The sequence below is a fragment of the Lycorma delicatula genome, chromosome 11, assembly GCF_047948215.1.
Source record: "Lycorma delicatula isolate Av1 chromosome 11, ASM4794821v1, whole genome shotgun sequence".
Taxonomy (NCBI): domain Eukaryota; kingdom Metazoa; phylum Arthropoda; class Insecta; order Hemiptera; family Fulgoridae; genus Lycorma; species Lycorma delicatula.
This window is the reverse complement of record NC_134465.1, coordinates 45,325,195-45,342,979: the sequence shown is the minus strand read 5'-3', so window position 1 is coordinate 45,342,979 and position 17,785 is coordinate 45,325,195. Positions and strand designations below refer to the sequence as shown.

General features: G+C 34.5%; 1 protein-coding gene across 2 annotated transcripts in view; it reads left to right on the top strand.

Moving 5' to 3' along the window:
* trp (transient receptor potential) overlaps positions 1–17,785 on the top strand; it is a 176,601-nt gene that overhangs the window by 139,240 nt on the left and 19,576 nt on the right. For both annotated transcript variants that reach the window (XM_075378421.1, XM_075378420.1), the window contains exons 14-15: positions 1,185–1,380; positions 15,785–15,949. In XM_075378421.1, coding sequence (XP_075234536.1) covers positions 1,185–1,380; positions 15,785–15,949 — 361 coding nt within the window. The remainder of the gene's footprint in view (positions 1–1,184; positions 1,381–15,784; positions 15,950–17,785) is intronic.

Here is a 17,785-nt window from a genome sequence, read left to right as displayed (position 1 = left end):
ATTTTAATTTATTTATTTGTTTTATCTACTCGTGTTAAAATAGGATTACATATATATATATATATATAGCTGTAGAACCTGATTATTCAACATTCAGATTTTCTGGTATAACAACATCAAATTTACTCCTTAATTAATTTCCAAGAATTTCATAACGTATTATAATCTTAAATTAACAAACGTTCCATAAAAGGTTTACAAAGGAACATAATGAGTGAAACGGTTTCCTTTTTCTTTCTTTTCAAAATCAAACATACTTTAATTCATCGGCAATCAAACCAATTGAAATTCAAGAGATTAAATTTTATAACGATACCTTCATTTTGTGTACTGTAGGAGTTGGGTATACATTGAACATCATTACTCTCAAAGAAAGCTATTCAACTACTACTATGAAATGATTTGAAAAAGTTAATCCCTTAATTTGTTTTTTTTTTTGTCTTACCAAGACAAAAAAAAAAATTTGTTTTTTTTTTTTGTTAAACCAGTCATTTGACTGGTTTGATGCAGCTCTCCAAGATTCCCTATCTAGTGCTAGTCGTTTCATTTCAGTATACCCTCTACATCCTACATCCCTAACAATTTGTTTTACATATTCCAAACGTGGCCTGCCTACACAGTTTTTTCCTTCTACCTGTCCTTCCAATATTAAAGCGACTATTCCAGGATGCCTTAGTATGTGGCCTATAAGTCTATCTCTTCTTTTAACTACATTTTTCCAAATGCTTTTTTCTTCATCTATTTGCCGCAACGCCTCTTCATTTGTCACTTTATCCACCCATCTGATTTTTAACATTCTCCTATAGCACCACATTTCAAAAGCTTCTAATCTTTTCTTCTCAGATACTCCGATCGTCCAAGTTTCACTTCCATATAAAGCGACACTCCAAACATACACTTTCAAAAATCTTTTCCTGACATTTAAATTAATTTTTGATGTAAACAAATTATATTTCTTACTGAAGGCTCGTTTACCTTGTGCTATTCGGCATTTTATATCGCTCCTGCTTCGTCCATCTTTAGTAATTCTAAGGTGGGGCAAGGTCTTCCATAGTTCAGTTAACAGGTCTTCCAAGTTCGGTCTCATATAGTAATATAAACTGAAATTTTATTTCCTACACATAAATTTGTATTTTACTATTCCTTTATATTATTTATTAATTATTATTTTTTTATTTTTACAGTTTATTCGAGGCGTCACAATCTCTTTTTTGGGCTAGTTTTGGTTTAGTCGATTTGGTAACATTTGAGATGACTGGAATAAAAGAATTTACAAGATTTTGGGCGTTACTGATGTTTGGTTCATACTCTGTTATAAATATAATTGTACTTCTGAACATGCTTATCGCTATGATGTCAAACTCATATCAAATTATTTCGGTAATTATTTTAATACTGTACGTTAGAATTTTTAAGAATTAAATAGCATAAATTTGTATTTAATCATGTCATGTTTTTAATTTATCAAATTTTTATTCCAGCTTAGCGAAGTGGATGAGTAATATAAGGGTTGCTACTAGGAGTTCCGATAAATGAAAATTAATGAAACTAATATTTTCAGTGTATAATATACCAGGGTTATTTTTTTCAAGGTCCAATCGGTCACGAAATTAAAACCACAGTGAAAATAAACATTTTTTTATTTGTAACAATTACTAACATAGATACGCATACGCATAACATATTTCTCTACATAGTCGCCACTCCGATTTAGACATTTGTCGTAACGTGGTACCAACTTTCCAACCCATCTCGCACACAGTTTGCGGTACTGAATTCTCTCACTCACAACGGTGTAGAGAGCTGACCTTGAAATTTCAGGAAACGAATCATTCAATGCAGAAATTGTGAACCGACGATTTTCTCGAATCGCCTCATCCACTCGCTCAACGAGGTAATCGGTTGACAGTCGCTTCCTTCCCTGACCGCCTGGATCATGAACATCTGTAGGTCCTTTTTTTTTACTCTACTCCCCTGGGCCGGTCCGACTGGTTGGTATTGCGCCACCCAGGGGAGAGTCTGATAAACTCTAACCAGCCTCTCCGCCTACCGGCTGAACGTCCGACATGGCAGGTCGGCTCGCCGGTGTCAGCTCTTTTGAGTGATTTTCTGTTTGCCCATTTGGAAACCACGACATACCTCGAATAGCAGTAACGTGGCACCGGGTCTTTTCTTACTCTTCTTCTTCATCAGAACCTATCTAAACCCTTGGAGTCCTCAGTGGATCATTGAGAACGACACACCTCAGCGTGCCGTCTCTCACCAATGAGGCTGTCCACCCTACCCTATTCTACACTAGTAACCTAGTCGCCTTTCATCTATATCCTTCTCTGTTAATACTGCTACTATAAATTCCGTAACCTTCTTCCAGTTTATTTCGCTCCTCAACATGTGCTCTAGGATCTCTGCTGGGCTCATACCTATTATGCCACAGTTCCTCCTTTTAATTGCCCACCTCTCGCAGCAGAAAAATGTGTGTTCTGCATTGTCAATTCTCTCACAGTACATACATTCTGGACCTGGCCTTCTTCCAACACGATGGGGGTACTCATTGAAATTGCCATGACCTGTAAAAAACTGCGTGATATGATAATTTAACTCACCATGTTCCCTGTGTAACCATTGTGCAAGATCTGGAATCAGCTCCTTCGTGCGTCTGGCTGGTCCATCCTCCTGCCATCTATTTTGCCATCTATGTCTAAGTCTATCTTTTGCTTCATTTGCTTCGAGGCCTTGCGCCCTCTCGACTCTATTTAGGGCCATTAAGTCTATTGGTGGCACCCCAGACAACACGCACAACGCCTCATAGGAGACCGTCCTGTAAGCTGAAACAACTCCCAGCAACAGCCTCCTATGAGTACTAACCAGTCTGTTCAAATTTCTTTTACATCTGTACGTCCTGCTATAAAGTTCCTGCACCATTGTCGTACTTTGCTGTCACTCATTGAAGTTTCACCGTACACATTACTTATTCGTCGATGAATTTCAGCCGCATTACACCCCTCAGACCGGACCTTGAAAAAAAATAACCCTCGTAAATAAAAGAGAAAGCACTGTATAGCTGTACACATTGAAGTTGCACATAGGAAGAATTTTTCTGTGAAACCTTCGGTGTTAGAGGAAGGCGCAGAGATCACGCTACCGCGAATCGGTTAATTAGATAGTTGAGGGTTGTTATGGTACGGGGTCGTCGTCGAAGAGGCCATACAAAGGCGATAGTATGTTGCTTAAATACACTGATGGAAATGCGTGCCGAGGTTGTATCGGTGGCATCCTGATAGAGGACAAACTGATTACTGTGTTGTGTTATCAGGTTTGGAGGTTCTAAAAGGCGACCTCCGGTAAAGCCCATCAGAGTAGGAACGGAGCGGTTGGTGTGGCGACCGGGATCGTCACAGGACGAGTGTCTCCCCTACGAGGGTCAGGATGTACGCATTAAAAAGATCATTAGATTATAGATTGCATAATGCAGTTCAAAGAGGTGTTTAAATGAAAAAAATTAAGCTCCATACAGAAATAAAAAATTAAAATTTTATTTACTTATTTTTAATCTGCGATTAATTGCAAATTAGAACAGGTATGAGATAACGAAATGGATTGTATTTAATCCTATTCGAACTAGTTTTAGATAAAAATCATGAAACCCTTAATAAAAAATTTAAACATCCTACTGATAATCATTTTTGAGTTATGAGAGATACATAGGTACGTACAGACATCACGCCGAGACAAATAAAAATGGATTCAGGGATGGTCAAAACGAATATTTCCGTTGAAATCTGAAATTTTTCGCGATCACAATACTTCCTTTACGTTTTACAAGAAAGTAAAAATATATTATTAATATACGACGGTTATTTATTTTCAAGGTCCGATCGGTCGCGAAATAAAAACCCGCGCAAAAGTCGGATAAACCTTTGCGCATATGTATTGCGCAGCGTCTCTAGTAAGGCCTTCAATCACGCCGTGTCACTTCGTTTAGTTCTGAACACATGTCAGCTAGCACGTAAACATGTCTACGATAATAGCATCTCCCGCCAAGTGTGAAGTGCGTGCGGTAATTCCATTTCTTCAGGCTGAGAGGTGTAATGCGGCTGAAATTCATCGACGAATAAGTAATGTATACGGTGAAACTTCAATGAGTGACAGCCAAGTGCGACAATGGTACAGGAACTTTAAAGCAGAACATGCAGATGTTCATGATGCAGGTGGTCAGGGAAGGAAGCGAGTGTCAACCGATGATCTCATTGAGCGAGTGGATGAGGCGATTCGAGAAAATCGTCGGTTCACAATTTCTGTAATGAGTGATTCATTTCCTGAAATTTCAAGGTCAGCTCTCTACACCATTGTGAGTGAGAGACCTCAGTACCGCAAACTGTGTGCGAGATACGTTCCCAAGATGCTGTCCGACCATCACAAAACAATGAGAATGGACGCCTCCCTAACGTTTCTCCAGCGCTACCACAATGAAGGAGAAGATTTTTTTAACAAAATTGTCACAGGGGACGAGACACGGGTCCATTTCGAAACTGAAGAAACAAAAAAAACAACAACCCAAACAGTGGATGCGTTCTCATTCTCCCGGTAAACCAAAGAAGTTCAAGCGAACCTTCTCCAACAGAAAGTGTATGGGTACTGTGTTCTGGGTCCGGAATGGAGTTCTTTTGGTGGAATTCATGGAACGTGGCACGACCATCACTGCAGCCTCATACTACGTGACTCTTCAACGTTTACGAAGGGCAATTCAGAATAAGGGGAGGAATGTTGTTATCAGGCATTGTCTTTCTCCATAACAATGCTCGGTCGTACACTGCAGATGTAACAAAGAAGCTCCTGCAGCGTTTTCGTTAGGGAGTGTTTGATCAATCACCATACAGCCCGGACTTGGCTCCATCCGATTTTCACCTCTTTGCTCACATGAAACGCTGGCTAGGAGGACAACATTTTGGCACAGACATCGAGCTGCAGACCAGCGCAGAAACATGGCTGAAAACACAGGCGGCTCCGTTCTATGACGATGGTATTGGAAAGTTGGTGGTACCACGCTACGACAAATGTCTAAATCGGAGTGGCGACTATGTAGAGAAATAGCGTAACTATGTAAGTACTTGGTACAAATAAGTTTTTTTTTATTTTCAGTGTGGTTTTAATTTCGTGACCGATCGGAACTTGAAAAAAAACCCTCGTATATTTGTCATATATATCGACATAAATGCGATAAACGATATATAACAACATAACAAGTATACACCTGACCACCTCGAGACATGTACTAACGAATTTACTAAGACATGTTTAAGACAATTTACGAGACATGTACTAACGAGTTGTGCTCTCCACAGTACAATCCAAATCATACCATCGCTAGGCAGAATACCAAATCTATCTATTGGGCCGATTACCTTACCACATAGAATTATAATTTAACGATTATCTTTATTCTGTCATAAAAAGGATACAAATGGATAAAAGAAGCTCATAAAAGAAACTATCTCTGTTACCAGTGTATATGGTTAGTTTTTACAAAAGGAAAGTTTAATTTTTGATTGTCCATTTTCCACTTTCACATAAATAAAAAAAATCTGATGTGGACACCACATGTCTTCCTTGTACCCCTATTAAATTACAAATGTATTAATATACAAATTTTTTTACAATCAGAAGTTAATAATTATTAATAAATCAATATATAAATTTAAAAAAAGATAAAAAAAAGGAAATTAAGTCGGATTCGAATCGATGTACCTTCTCTTTTTACGACCAAATATTTCACTAATTAAAATTTTATTTATCTATAACTCGAATTAATGAATATAAGTACCCCTTACCATACATCGTTGAAAAGCTTTCAATGAGGGCTGATTACTGCAATTAAGAAAAAGTCCAAAATCCAATTTTTTGGACACTTTTGACCCAATCGATTGCAATCAAAAGGGGAAGTACACAACTAGATGTTACAACAGTCCTAAATCCAAAATTTCAACATCTTACGGGTAATTGTTTATGAGTTATACAAGATACATACGTGTACTTATAGACGTAACGTCGAAACCAGTCACTTTTTTTTTTGCTTGATTTACCACTAAGCCTGAAACTCGTTTGTGAGATATGAAAATGGAATTTTGTAGCGTATAAAAAATTCCATATCTGACCGGGATTTGAGCCCGAGATTTCCGGATGAAAGACCTAGATGCTACCACTGCGCCACGTAGAACGGCAAATTTATAAGTACATTTTTGAAAAAATATTAATTTTATACGTTTTTAATGATCATAATCAGATATTCAAAACATTAACAGGGATTTATAGGAATCAAGAAATGTTTAGACAGCTTCGACATCATTGATTTTATTAATCTCCTCAGAAGCAAACGGGTTATTACTTCCTTGTACGAAGTAAAGGTAGTATTATTGTAATTGCGAAATATTTCAGATTTCAACGTAAATATCCATTTTGACTAGTTTTGGTGTGACGTCTGTACGTGCGTACGTATGTACTTCTCATAACTAAAAAACAATTACTCATAGGATGTTGAAATTTTGGGTTTAGAACTGTTGTAACATCTATTATGCACCTACCTCTCTTTTTGATTGCAGTCGAAATTAAAATTTTAATTAATGAATTATTTGGATCTTAAAAAAAAGGCACATTGCGATCGATTCGAATCAGACTTCACCTTTATTATTTATTATTTTTTTAACTTTCCTTTTTTTTAATTTAAATTTACTGATTTAACAATTATTAATCCGTGATTGTAAAAAAACTTTTACATTAAATAATAATTCAATGATAAAAAAAATGCAAAAAATTATTAGTGAAATAAAATTTTATGTACTTTTTTTTTTGTCTTCAGTCATTTGACTGGTTTGATGCAGCTCTCCAAGATTCCCTATCTAGTGCTAGTCGTTTCATTTCAGTATACCCTCTACATGCTACATCCCCAACAATTTGTTTTACATACTCCAAACGTGGCCTGCCTACACAATTTTTCCCTTCTACCTGTACTTCCAATATTAAAGCGACTATTCCAGGATGCCTTAGTATGTGGCCTATAAGTCTGTCTCTTCTTTTAACTATATTTTTCCAAATGCTTCTTTCTTCATCTATTTGCCGCAATACCTCTTCATTTGTCACTTTATCCACCCATCTGATTTTTAACATTCTCCTATAGCACCACATTTCAAAAGCTTCTAATCTTTTCTTCTCAGATACTCCGATCGTCCAAGTTTCACTTCCATATAAAGCGACACTCCAAACATACACTTTCAAAAATCTTTTCCTGACATTTAAATTAATTTTTGATGTAAACAAATTATATTTCTTACTGAAGGCTCGTTTAGCTTGTGCTATTCGGCATTTTATATCGCTCCTGCTTCGTCCATCTTTACTAATTTTACTTCCCAAATAACAAAATTCTTCTACCTCCATAATCTTTTCTCCTCCTATTTTCACATTCAGCGGTCCATCTTTGTTATTTCTACTACATTTCATTACTTTTGTTTTGTTCTTGTTTATTTTCATGCTATAGTTCTTGCGTAGGACTTCATCTATGCCGTTCATTGTTTCTTCTAAATACTTTTTACTCTCGGCTAGAATTACTATATCATCAGCAAATCGTAGCATCATTATCTTTTCACCTTGTACTGTTACTCCGAATCTAAATTGTTCTTTAACATCATTAACTGCTAGTTCCATGTAAAGATTAAAAAGTAACGGAGATAGGGAACATCCTTGTCGGACTCCCTTTCTTATTAGGGCTTCTTTCTTATGTTCTTCAATTGTTATTGTTGCTGTTTGGTTCCTGTACATGTTAGCAATTGTTCTTCTATCTCTGTATTTGAACCCTAATTTTCTTAAAATGCTGAACATTTTATTCCAGTCTACGTTGCCTTTTCTAGGTCTATAAACGCCAAGTATGTTGGTTTGTTTTTCTTTAATCTTCCTTCTACTATTAATCTGAGGCCTAAAATTGCTTCCGTTGTCCCTATACTTTTCCTGAAACCAAATCGGTCTTCTCCTAACACTTCTTCCACTCTCCTCTCAATTCTTCTGTATAAAATTCTAGTTAAGATTTTTGATGCATGACTAGTTAAACTAATTGTTCTGTATTCTTCACATTTATCTGCCCCTGCTTTCTTTGGTATCATAACTATAACACTTTTTTTGAAGTATGATGGAAATTCCCCATTTTCATAAATATTACATACCAGTTTGTATAATCTATCAATCGCTTCCTCACCTGCACTGCGCAGTAATTCTACAGGTATTCCGTCTATTCCAGGAGCCTTTCTGCAATTTAAATCTTTTAATGCTCTCTTAAATTCAGATCTCAGTATTGTTTCTCCCATTTCATCCTCCTCAACTTCCTCTTCTTCCTCTATAACACCATTTTCTAATTCATTTCCTCCGTATAATTCTTCAATATATTCCACCCATCTATCGACTTTAGCTTTTGTATTATATATTGGTGTACCATCTTTGTTTAACACATTATTAGATTTTAATTTATGTACCCCAAAATTTTCCTTAACTTTCCTGTATGCTCCGTCTATTTTACCAATGTTCATTTCTCTTTCCACTTCTGAACACTTTTCTTTAATCCACTCTTCTTTCACCAGTTTGCACTTCCTGTTTATAGCATTTCTTAATTGCCGATAGTTCCTTTTACTTTCTTCATCACTAGCATTCTTATATTTTCTACGTTCATCCATCAGCTGCAATATATCGTCTGAAACCCAAGGTTTTCTACCGGTTCTCTTTATTCTGCCTAAGTTTGCTTCTGCTGATTTAAGAATTTCCTTTTTAACATTCTCCCATTCTTCTTCTACATTTTCTACTTTATCTTTTTTACTCAGACCTCTTGCGATGTCCTCCTCAAAAATCTTTTTTACCTCCTCTTCTTTACCTCCTCAAGCTTCTCTAAATTCCACCGATTCATTTGACGCGTTTTCTTCAGGTTTTTAAACCCCAATCTACATTTCATTATCACCAAATTATGGTCGCTATCAATGTCTGCTCCAGGGTAAGTTATGCAGTCATCGAGTTAATTTCTAAATCTTTGCTTAACCATGATATAATCTATCTGATACCTTCCAGTATCGCCTGGCTTTTTCCAAGTGTATATTCTTCTATTATGATTTTTAAATTGGGTGTTGGCAATTACTAAATTATACTTCGTGCAAAATTCTATAAGTCGGTCCCCTTTTTCATTCCTTTTGCCCAGCCCGTATTCACCCACTATATTTCCTTCCTTGCCTTTTCCAATGCTTGCATTCCAATCTCCAACTATTATTAAATTTTCATCTCCTTTTACGTGTTTAATTGCTTCATCAATCTCTTCGTATACACACTCTACCTCATCATCATCATGGGTGCTTGTAGGCATATAGACGTTAACAATCGTTGTCGGTTTAGGTTTTGATTTTATCCTTATTACAATGTACTTTTAAAAATGTGTAAATGTAATTTAACAGGCATTACATATGTGTATATGTAATAAATTTGGTGAAACAGCTGATTATTTAATATTAATTGAAAATTATAATTTTGAAATCGTATTATTTTTGGATTTTCTTGTTTAATTCTATTTAATTATTCTGGAATTTCTGTTTAATTTTATCTACATGAAAGTTAACTACAGAGTGACTGAAAAGTAGATCCTCACAAGAACACTGAGGCATACATGCCCGATCCTTTAATAAATTGCAAAAAATTCTTATCTTTTAGTTAATTACTCCTCTAATACTGTTGAATTCTTCCTACGTCGGAGGTGAACATCATTTCATTTATTTGTTTTTTGTTGCCAATCATTTAGTCGCTCTTTGGTTCGAAATAATTCTTCTGATCTTAACTTGTTACACGTTTTCTAGTTTTCAAATCTATCCCTTTATACTCATCTTTTTTTTTTCTTTGTCTTCAGTCATTTGACTGGTTTGATGCAGCTCTCCAAGATTCCCTATCTAGTGCTAGTCGTTTCATTTTGGTATACCCCCTACATCCCAATAAATTTGCTTTACATATTCTAAACGTGGCCTGCCTACACAAATTTTTCCTTCTACCTCATCAACCTTTCTAAATTTTTTTATTCTTTCCCTGTCCTTAACATTTTCTTCTCGTTTATATTCATCTTTTTGTCGTTTTTTGAGATATGTTTCTTCATGTTATCTTTCTTTTTGCTGTATGATTATTTCTTTTTCATTTTTGATTATTCACCAAATAATCCAATAATAAAAACTGAAGAATATTTTATGCCTTAAGGTCGAAATTAACATATGTAACAAGTATACAAGAGTTACTTCCTTGTACAAAGTAAAGGAATAATCACGAAATATTTCAGATTTCAACGGAAATATCCATTTTGATCATCCCCAAATCCACTTTGACTAGTTTCAGGGTCGTAAATTTATTGATATAAATGAATTGAATATGGATGAAATTGCAACACTCTGAATTATCAATAGACCTTAAGACGTTAGAATTTTTTTTTTTTTGTCTTCAGTCATTTGACTGGTTTGATGCAGCTCTCCAAGATTCCCTATCTAGTGCTAGTCGTTTCATTTCAGTATACCCTCTACATCCTACATCCCTAACAATTTGTTTTACATATTCCAAACGTGGCCTGCCTACACAATTTTTCCCTTCTACCTGTCCTTCCAAAATTAAAGCGACTATTCCAGGATGCCTTAGTATGTGGCCTATAAGTCTGTCTCTTCTTTTAACTATATTTTTCCAAATGCTTCTTTCTTCATCTATTTGCCGCAATACCTCCTCATTTGTCACTTTATCCACCCATCTGATTTTTAACATTCTCCTATAGCACCGCATTTCAAAAGCTTCTAACCTTTTCTTCTCAGATTCTCCGATTGTCCAAGTTTCACTTCCATATAAAGCGACACTCCAAACATACACTTTCAAAAATCTTTTCCTGACATTTAAATTAATTTTTGATGTAAACAACTTATATTTCTTACTGAAGGCTCGTTTAGCTTGTGCTATTCGGCATTTTATATCGCTCCTGCTTCGTCCATCTTTAGTAATTCTACTTCCCAAATAACAAAATTCTTCTACCTCCATAATCTTTTCTCCTCCTATTTTCACATTCAGTGGTCCATCTTTGTTATTTCTACTACATTTCATTACTTTTGTAATGAAATGTAGTAGAAATAACATTAGAATTTATAAAAATAAAATTTAACAATTTGCCAATGGTCAGAAAAATAATATGGTTTCGTGGCTGAGTCGGGGTAGCTTCTCGGCATTTCGTGCGGAGATCCAGGGTTCGAATCCTGGGTCTAGAATGGCATCTTTTCATACGCTACCAATTTTTACCGGGCTAACTACCATAGCTGTTAATCCTCGCTCTTTTATACAAAAAAAAATATAAATACGGTAAGGTATTTTCCCTTGCTAAGGGAAAACAGTTAACTGCAATCGAATGTTGTTTTAACTGTGACACACCTCTCTTCCCCTACCTTTTACAATAAAATAAGATTGGTGCATTATCTTTTACCTTTATTTCATTCTACAGCATATAAATGTTTGGTTAAATGTAACATTAATTTTTTTTTGTTCATTTTTCTATGTTTTATTAAAAAAATCATACCATATATTAAGAAAAAAGGAAAAGAAGTTATATGAAAGAAACAAAATGTATAAAAAAGAATAATTAAAGAAAAAGATACAAAAAAATGTTGATGAAAAAAAATTGGGAGGAAAAATAAAAACAATAATGGACAAACCGTAGGTTGCACAACACATTTTGTATATATATAGAACTCCATAAAAAAAAGTGTGTATGTTTTTTTATACTTATATATAAAGAAAAGATAGAAATCGGATAATAACACGTAAGAGAAGCCATTCAATATTACAGTTAATAAATATATCAGTATTAAGCATACATTTCAGCCAACAAGAACACTTTTTTCATTGTCATACTTTTATAACTTTAATATTGGTGATTTGGTACGTATACACAGAATTTATACTTAATTATTATTTTATACATTGATTTAGATTTTCACCGTCGAATTACACAAAAAATTTGTCTATTACATAATTTTCAACGATTAAAATATTAATTTAAATAAACGATTAAAAGTACATTGCATTTATTCTATTGCAGAATATTGATGACTTAGAGATCTCAGATTTATCCTGTAGATCCCGGAAACAAAATATTTATAAATGACATCACCGGATTGGTTCGTAAGCAAGCCCCTACTTATCGGATTACACCTATTATCTATGAGTTTCACATAACTTTACATTTACTTCATATAGACTATGTAGGATATTAGACGACCTAATCCAAACTTTCTAAAATCTGTATTAAGGAATCAAGGAAAAGCAAAAAATGAGAAAGACTATTGAAAGGAGGGACGGCAGGGAGAGTCAAATAACTCCTCTCCGAGGTTAACTTCAACGCTTTATTCAAACTTTTTCCCCGATGTTAAGCTATTAAATGATAAAAAAATTTTGTAATAAACATTTTTTTAAAAATTTTAATCTATTTTCTCATTCATATTATCTTACTAGAAAAAAAATGATTTATTAAACTTACGGGTATTTACTGGTGATATACTAATAAAATCTGTATAGTAAAGTCAATTTGTATTTTTATATGAAAATCCTTACCTACCGATTGATGTATTTTCCATATTTAGGGGTGACGAGGGAAGCTTAACTCCAGATTTTTAACACCCCCCTCCCTGAGATTTTTGAAAAACTCAAAAAAGGTTTTGAAACGTGTTTTTCTCTGAATCTATGCATATTAAAGAAAAGTTTTTCAAACAAAAAATGTAGAGGATATTCTCATCTACAATTAATGTATTTTAAGTTATGCCGTATAATTTGAAATTGAAATACTAGGTGGCGCTGAATTTGTAAAAAACGTGTTTTTCGATTTTTTCACCGGAAAAATTGTTTTTCGTCTGTATTGCATTTGGAAAAGTTGTTAATCTCAAAAAAACAGACAACTTTTATTTGAACAATTTTCTTGTATGACTTACCATTTTGGAGCTGTAGCTTGTGAAAGTGTGAAAATGTGAATTGGGCACGTGTTCGAAACCGGTCTACTCGTTTACAACGTTTTTTACAACTTCAGCGCCACCTAGTATTTCAATATCAAATTATACGGCATAACTTCAAAGAAATTAATTGTAGAGGAGAATGTCCTCTACATTTTTTGTTTGAAAAACGTTTCTCTAAAATGCATAGATTTAGAGGAAAACGCATTTCAAAACTTTTTGAGTATTTTGAGTTTTTCAAAAAACAATGGTAGAGGGATGTTAAAAATCTGGAGTTAAGCTTACCTCATCACTCCTAACGCATGGACAAAAGATCAATCGGTAGGTAAGGATTTTCAAATACAGCCTATTTTGATGACAAATTGCCTAGTAAGAAACATCAAATAACTCATCAAATGATTCGAGTTCGCGCGCGCATGCACACATTTAGTCGATGTTATTACAACGTATTTGTTAAGCGCAATCAAATAGAAACAATTAATTAGATTGATCGTCCAGTTAGAAACCGAAGAAGGGTAAAGTTCAATAACAACATTGTTTTATATATATATATATATACACACACACACGTAATGTCCCACAATAAATGTAAGGTTTAATTTCAGAAAAAAATAATTATTTTATTTATTAGTTTGCAAAGTTATTACATTATCAATGTAATAACTAAGAGATAATTGTCATTAAATGTGGAAATGGTTATTTCACAAATGTCCTCCCACGACATGTGGGTATTCTGAAATTATTTGATAAAATTCTGCCGTTAATAACTCACATAATTTCTGCTTTCAATTCAAGAATAGTTTTTCTTTTCTCAGTATAAATTCGGAGTCACAAAGAAAGAAATCACGCGATTTGAGTGCGAATGATCTCGATAACCGATTCACTTAGCTCTGTACGATAAGATTAACCCAATACATTTTTACCGCAAGTGGATTATTTGTCATGCAGTACGGTAGGTGGAGTCATCTTGGTGAAACCATATGTCAAAACCATCTAAATGAGGCTACAAAATGTCAAATTTTATTACGACGTTCCAAATTGACAGACGATGTATTTAAATCGAGAGTACTAAGGTTCAAATCCTAGTAAAGACAGTTGCTTTTATACGGATTTGAATGTTAGAACGTGGATACCGGACATCTTTGGTGGTTGGGTTTCAATTAATTATACATCTCATGGACGATCAGACTGAGACTGTACAAGACTACACTTCATTTACATTCATGCATATCATCTTCCTTCATCCTCTGGTGGTTCCGGAGGCTAAAACAGAAAAAAAGAAAACAACAGCCCCGATGTATTTCCGGTTTTACGTTTAAAAAAAGAACTGTCCATCTTCAGAATTAATTCACCAAAACTGTCACTCGTTGAGTATGCGTAGGTCGTTCTTTAATGACCCAGGATTTTCTGTGCCCAAATAAAATAATTTTCCTCGTTAACATACCTTCTAAAGTGGAAATAAGCTTCCTCACTAAAGATGATTTTCTTAGCAAAATCGATATCCAACTGTTCAGCACCGGATCAAGAAACTCTCGACATTAAAATTGATCGTCTGGCTTCAGTTTGTGAGTTATTTGAATTTCGAATCGGTGCCGATATTGATGTTTCGTTAAAATCCGTTGCACTGTGTTTTTTTTTTAAATGTCCAGACGCAGTGACCGACGGTATTCCACTACATTACTGCTTACAGCAGAGATGTTTTCGGCTGAATGGCCGATATTAGGTCGGGCTGTGTTTGTCTTTAACAGAACGTATTTGTTTATAATTTTCATCTTTTTTTTTGTCTTCAGTCATTTGACTGGTTTGATGCAGCTCTCCTAGATTCCCTATCTAGTGCTAGTCGTTTCATTTCAGTATACCCTCTACATCCTACATCCCTAACAATTTGTTTTACATATTCCAAACGTGGCCTGCCTACACAATTTTTCCCTTCTACCTGTCCTTCCAATATTAAAGCGACTATTCCAGGATTCCTTAGTATGTGGCCTATAAGTCTGTCTCTTCTTTTAATTATATTTTTCCAAATGCTTCTTTCTGCATCTATTTGCCGCAATACCTCTTCATATGTCATTTTATCCATCCATCTGATTTTTAACATTCTCCTATAGCACCACATTTCAAAAGCTTCTAATCTTTTCTTCTCAGATACTCCGATTATTAATTTTCATCTAGTATTTTCATAGTTGTCTCATTTGGAGCGCTTTTCCTACCGAAAATTTACGTAATTTTCGCACAGTCTCGGCGAAACATTTTCCCTTCTTGCAATTAATTTTAAAGATCTTCACTCACTCTTCCATCGCGTAGCTCCCCACAAGGAGTAACCGCAAGGAATTTTACTAGAAAATATGACGTGGCAGAACGCTGCTAGCTCTGGGGAGAAAAGTGGTACACAATTTAAATCCTGCATTAATATTAGAACACCTCTTATAATCAATTAGTTATGTGTACCGGATGTGGGTGGGAAGAATAGAAAGACACAAGAAGGGAGAATGCAAGAACAAGCAAGAGGAATTAATGAAAAAAATAATGTAAAGGACCTGCCGGTCGGCAGAACTCAAGAACACCATACTATAATGGTATATAATTAATTATAATGATAATTTACTAAATTAAAAACATTCCTTTTTTGCAGGTTTATCAAAGAATTACAAAAAGGATGAGTTATAACATAATGCTAAGGATTTATCACGATTCTAATAGATTAAAAGAACGAGTCGAAAAATGTATTAATGAAATCCTTTGTCTAATTATTACAGGAACGTTCCGATACCGAATGGAAATTTGCACGAAGTAAACTGTGGATTTCCTATTTCGATGATGGAGACACGTTACCCCCACCGTTCAATTTAATGCCGACAATGAAAAATGTGAGCAGAGTTTTTGGGTGTAACCGAGAAAAGAAAAAGACCGGTTCCATGATGGTGAGTAAATAATTAATTTTATTGTAGATATTTTTATAGTTTATTACAGTAATTTTCTGCATTTAACAGAGTAAAAAAAAAAAAATTGTAGAAACCCCTCAACAAATTTAACACCGTTCCAAATAGAATACTTTAACTTTCATGATAAGGTATCGGTCAACAACTTTACCTTTTAACGAGAAATAAAATTTCGACCCGTTCTTGAAGGGTGGCCCAGGGGTTTTAACTCAAACATTTTAAATGGAAACTCTCTTTGTGTGATACATTATTTTAAAGGTTACTTTAAAACAATTGTATTATATAAAAAGTTGGTACATATCTGTATCCAAAATGGCGGCGGAATAAAGTTTAAATTTTGAAAATTACTAAATTTAGTAAGTTCAAATGATAAAATTAAACAGAATTAAATTAAAATTTAATTTATTTTACAAGATAAATTTAAATTGTTACAAATTAAAAAAATATCAATGATTTACAAAATAGAATTCGAGAATCAGCACAAAATATCTCTAGGAAATCACTGAATAATGAAGTATCATCCTTTAACAATCGACTGGCACACTATCAAACAACAGAAGGACATTTCAAATATTTATTAAAATGACATATAAATAAATACGCAAACGTTAAGCTTAATATTTTTTTTTTTATAAATATATTCGATAATATCCAATTAATCACGATTTTATAAACCTATTAATTTGCGATAACAGTCCCTTAAATTATCGTTATAATTTTATCAAAAATTCAAATTTTATCTCGCCGCCATTTTGGGTACAGACATCGTACCAACATTTTATTTATATCATTTTTCTTGTCTTAAAGAAACCTTTCAAATGATGTATCACACAAAGGGTGTTAACATTTAAAATATTCAAATATTCTGGGTCACCCCTAAAGAAGGGTTTGAAATTTTATTTTTGTCAAAAGGTAAAGTGGTTGACCAATACTTGATCCTGAAAGTTACAATATTCTATCCGGAATAGTTTTAAAGTTTTTTAGGGGTTTCCGTGCTTTTGATTCGCCCTGTAAATATCTGAGAAGTTACCGTATCCCGAGACAAATATACTTTGTGGGCTTAATACATATTTTGAACATTTTATACATATTTCCGTTTACAAATTATTTCCCCAGTGGATCAGTGTATGAACGCTAATCATAGTGCTGAACGCACTGAGCTGTACATCTCTCTTTCATTTACAACGCAATCGCCGAGTTTAATAATCGCAACACAGAATTAAGTTTTTGCTGGGTCCCTAGCCACGTAGGGATTCCAGGTAATGAACATGCAGATTCCGCCGCCAAAGAAGCATGTAACCAGCCTCCTTTCACCACCCGAGTTGCTACTTCTGATTTCATTAACTATGTAAAACAATTACTAAGAGCAAGGTGACTGAACGGCTACCGTTAATAATAAACTCCATCAGATTAAAGATTCTGTGTTACCTTGGGACTCCTCATACAGAAAACCCCGGCGTGAGGAAGTAGTTCTCTGTCGATTGTGGATAGGACACACGAGGGTCACACACGAGTACCTGTTTACAAGAGGACAAGCACCTCTATGCACACGATGCAACTGCCGCGTGACTGTGCGCCACATACTCGTGGACTGCATATGTTATGCGGCATTGCGTCGTAAATTTAAACTACCCAGAAACATCCGTGGTATCTTGTGTAATGATAAAGAGGTTTTAAACCGGATGTTTCTGTTTTTGCGTAGTATAGGGTTAATACAAAAAATTTAACATAATATAAAAATTTAATTACTTTAGTCATATGTATTGTTTTTGTTACCCGAGTAGCGAGCCTTTTACACTCCCTATCGGAATTTTTTTT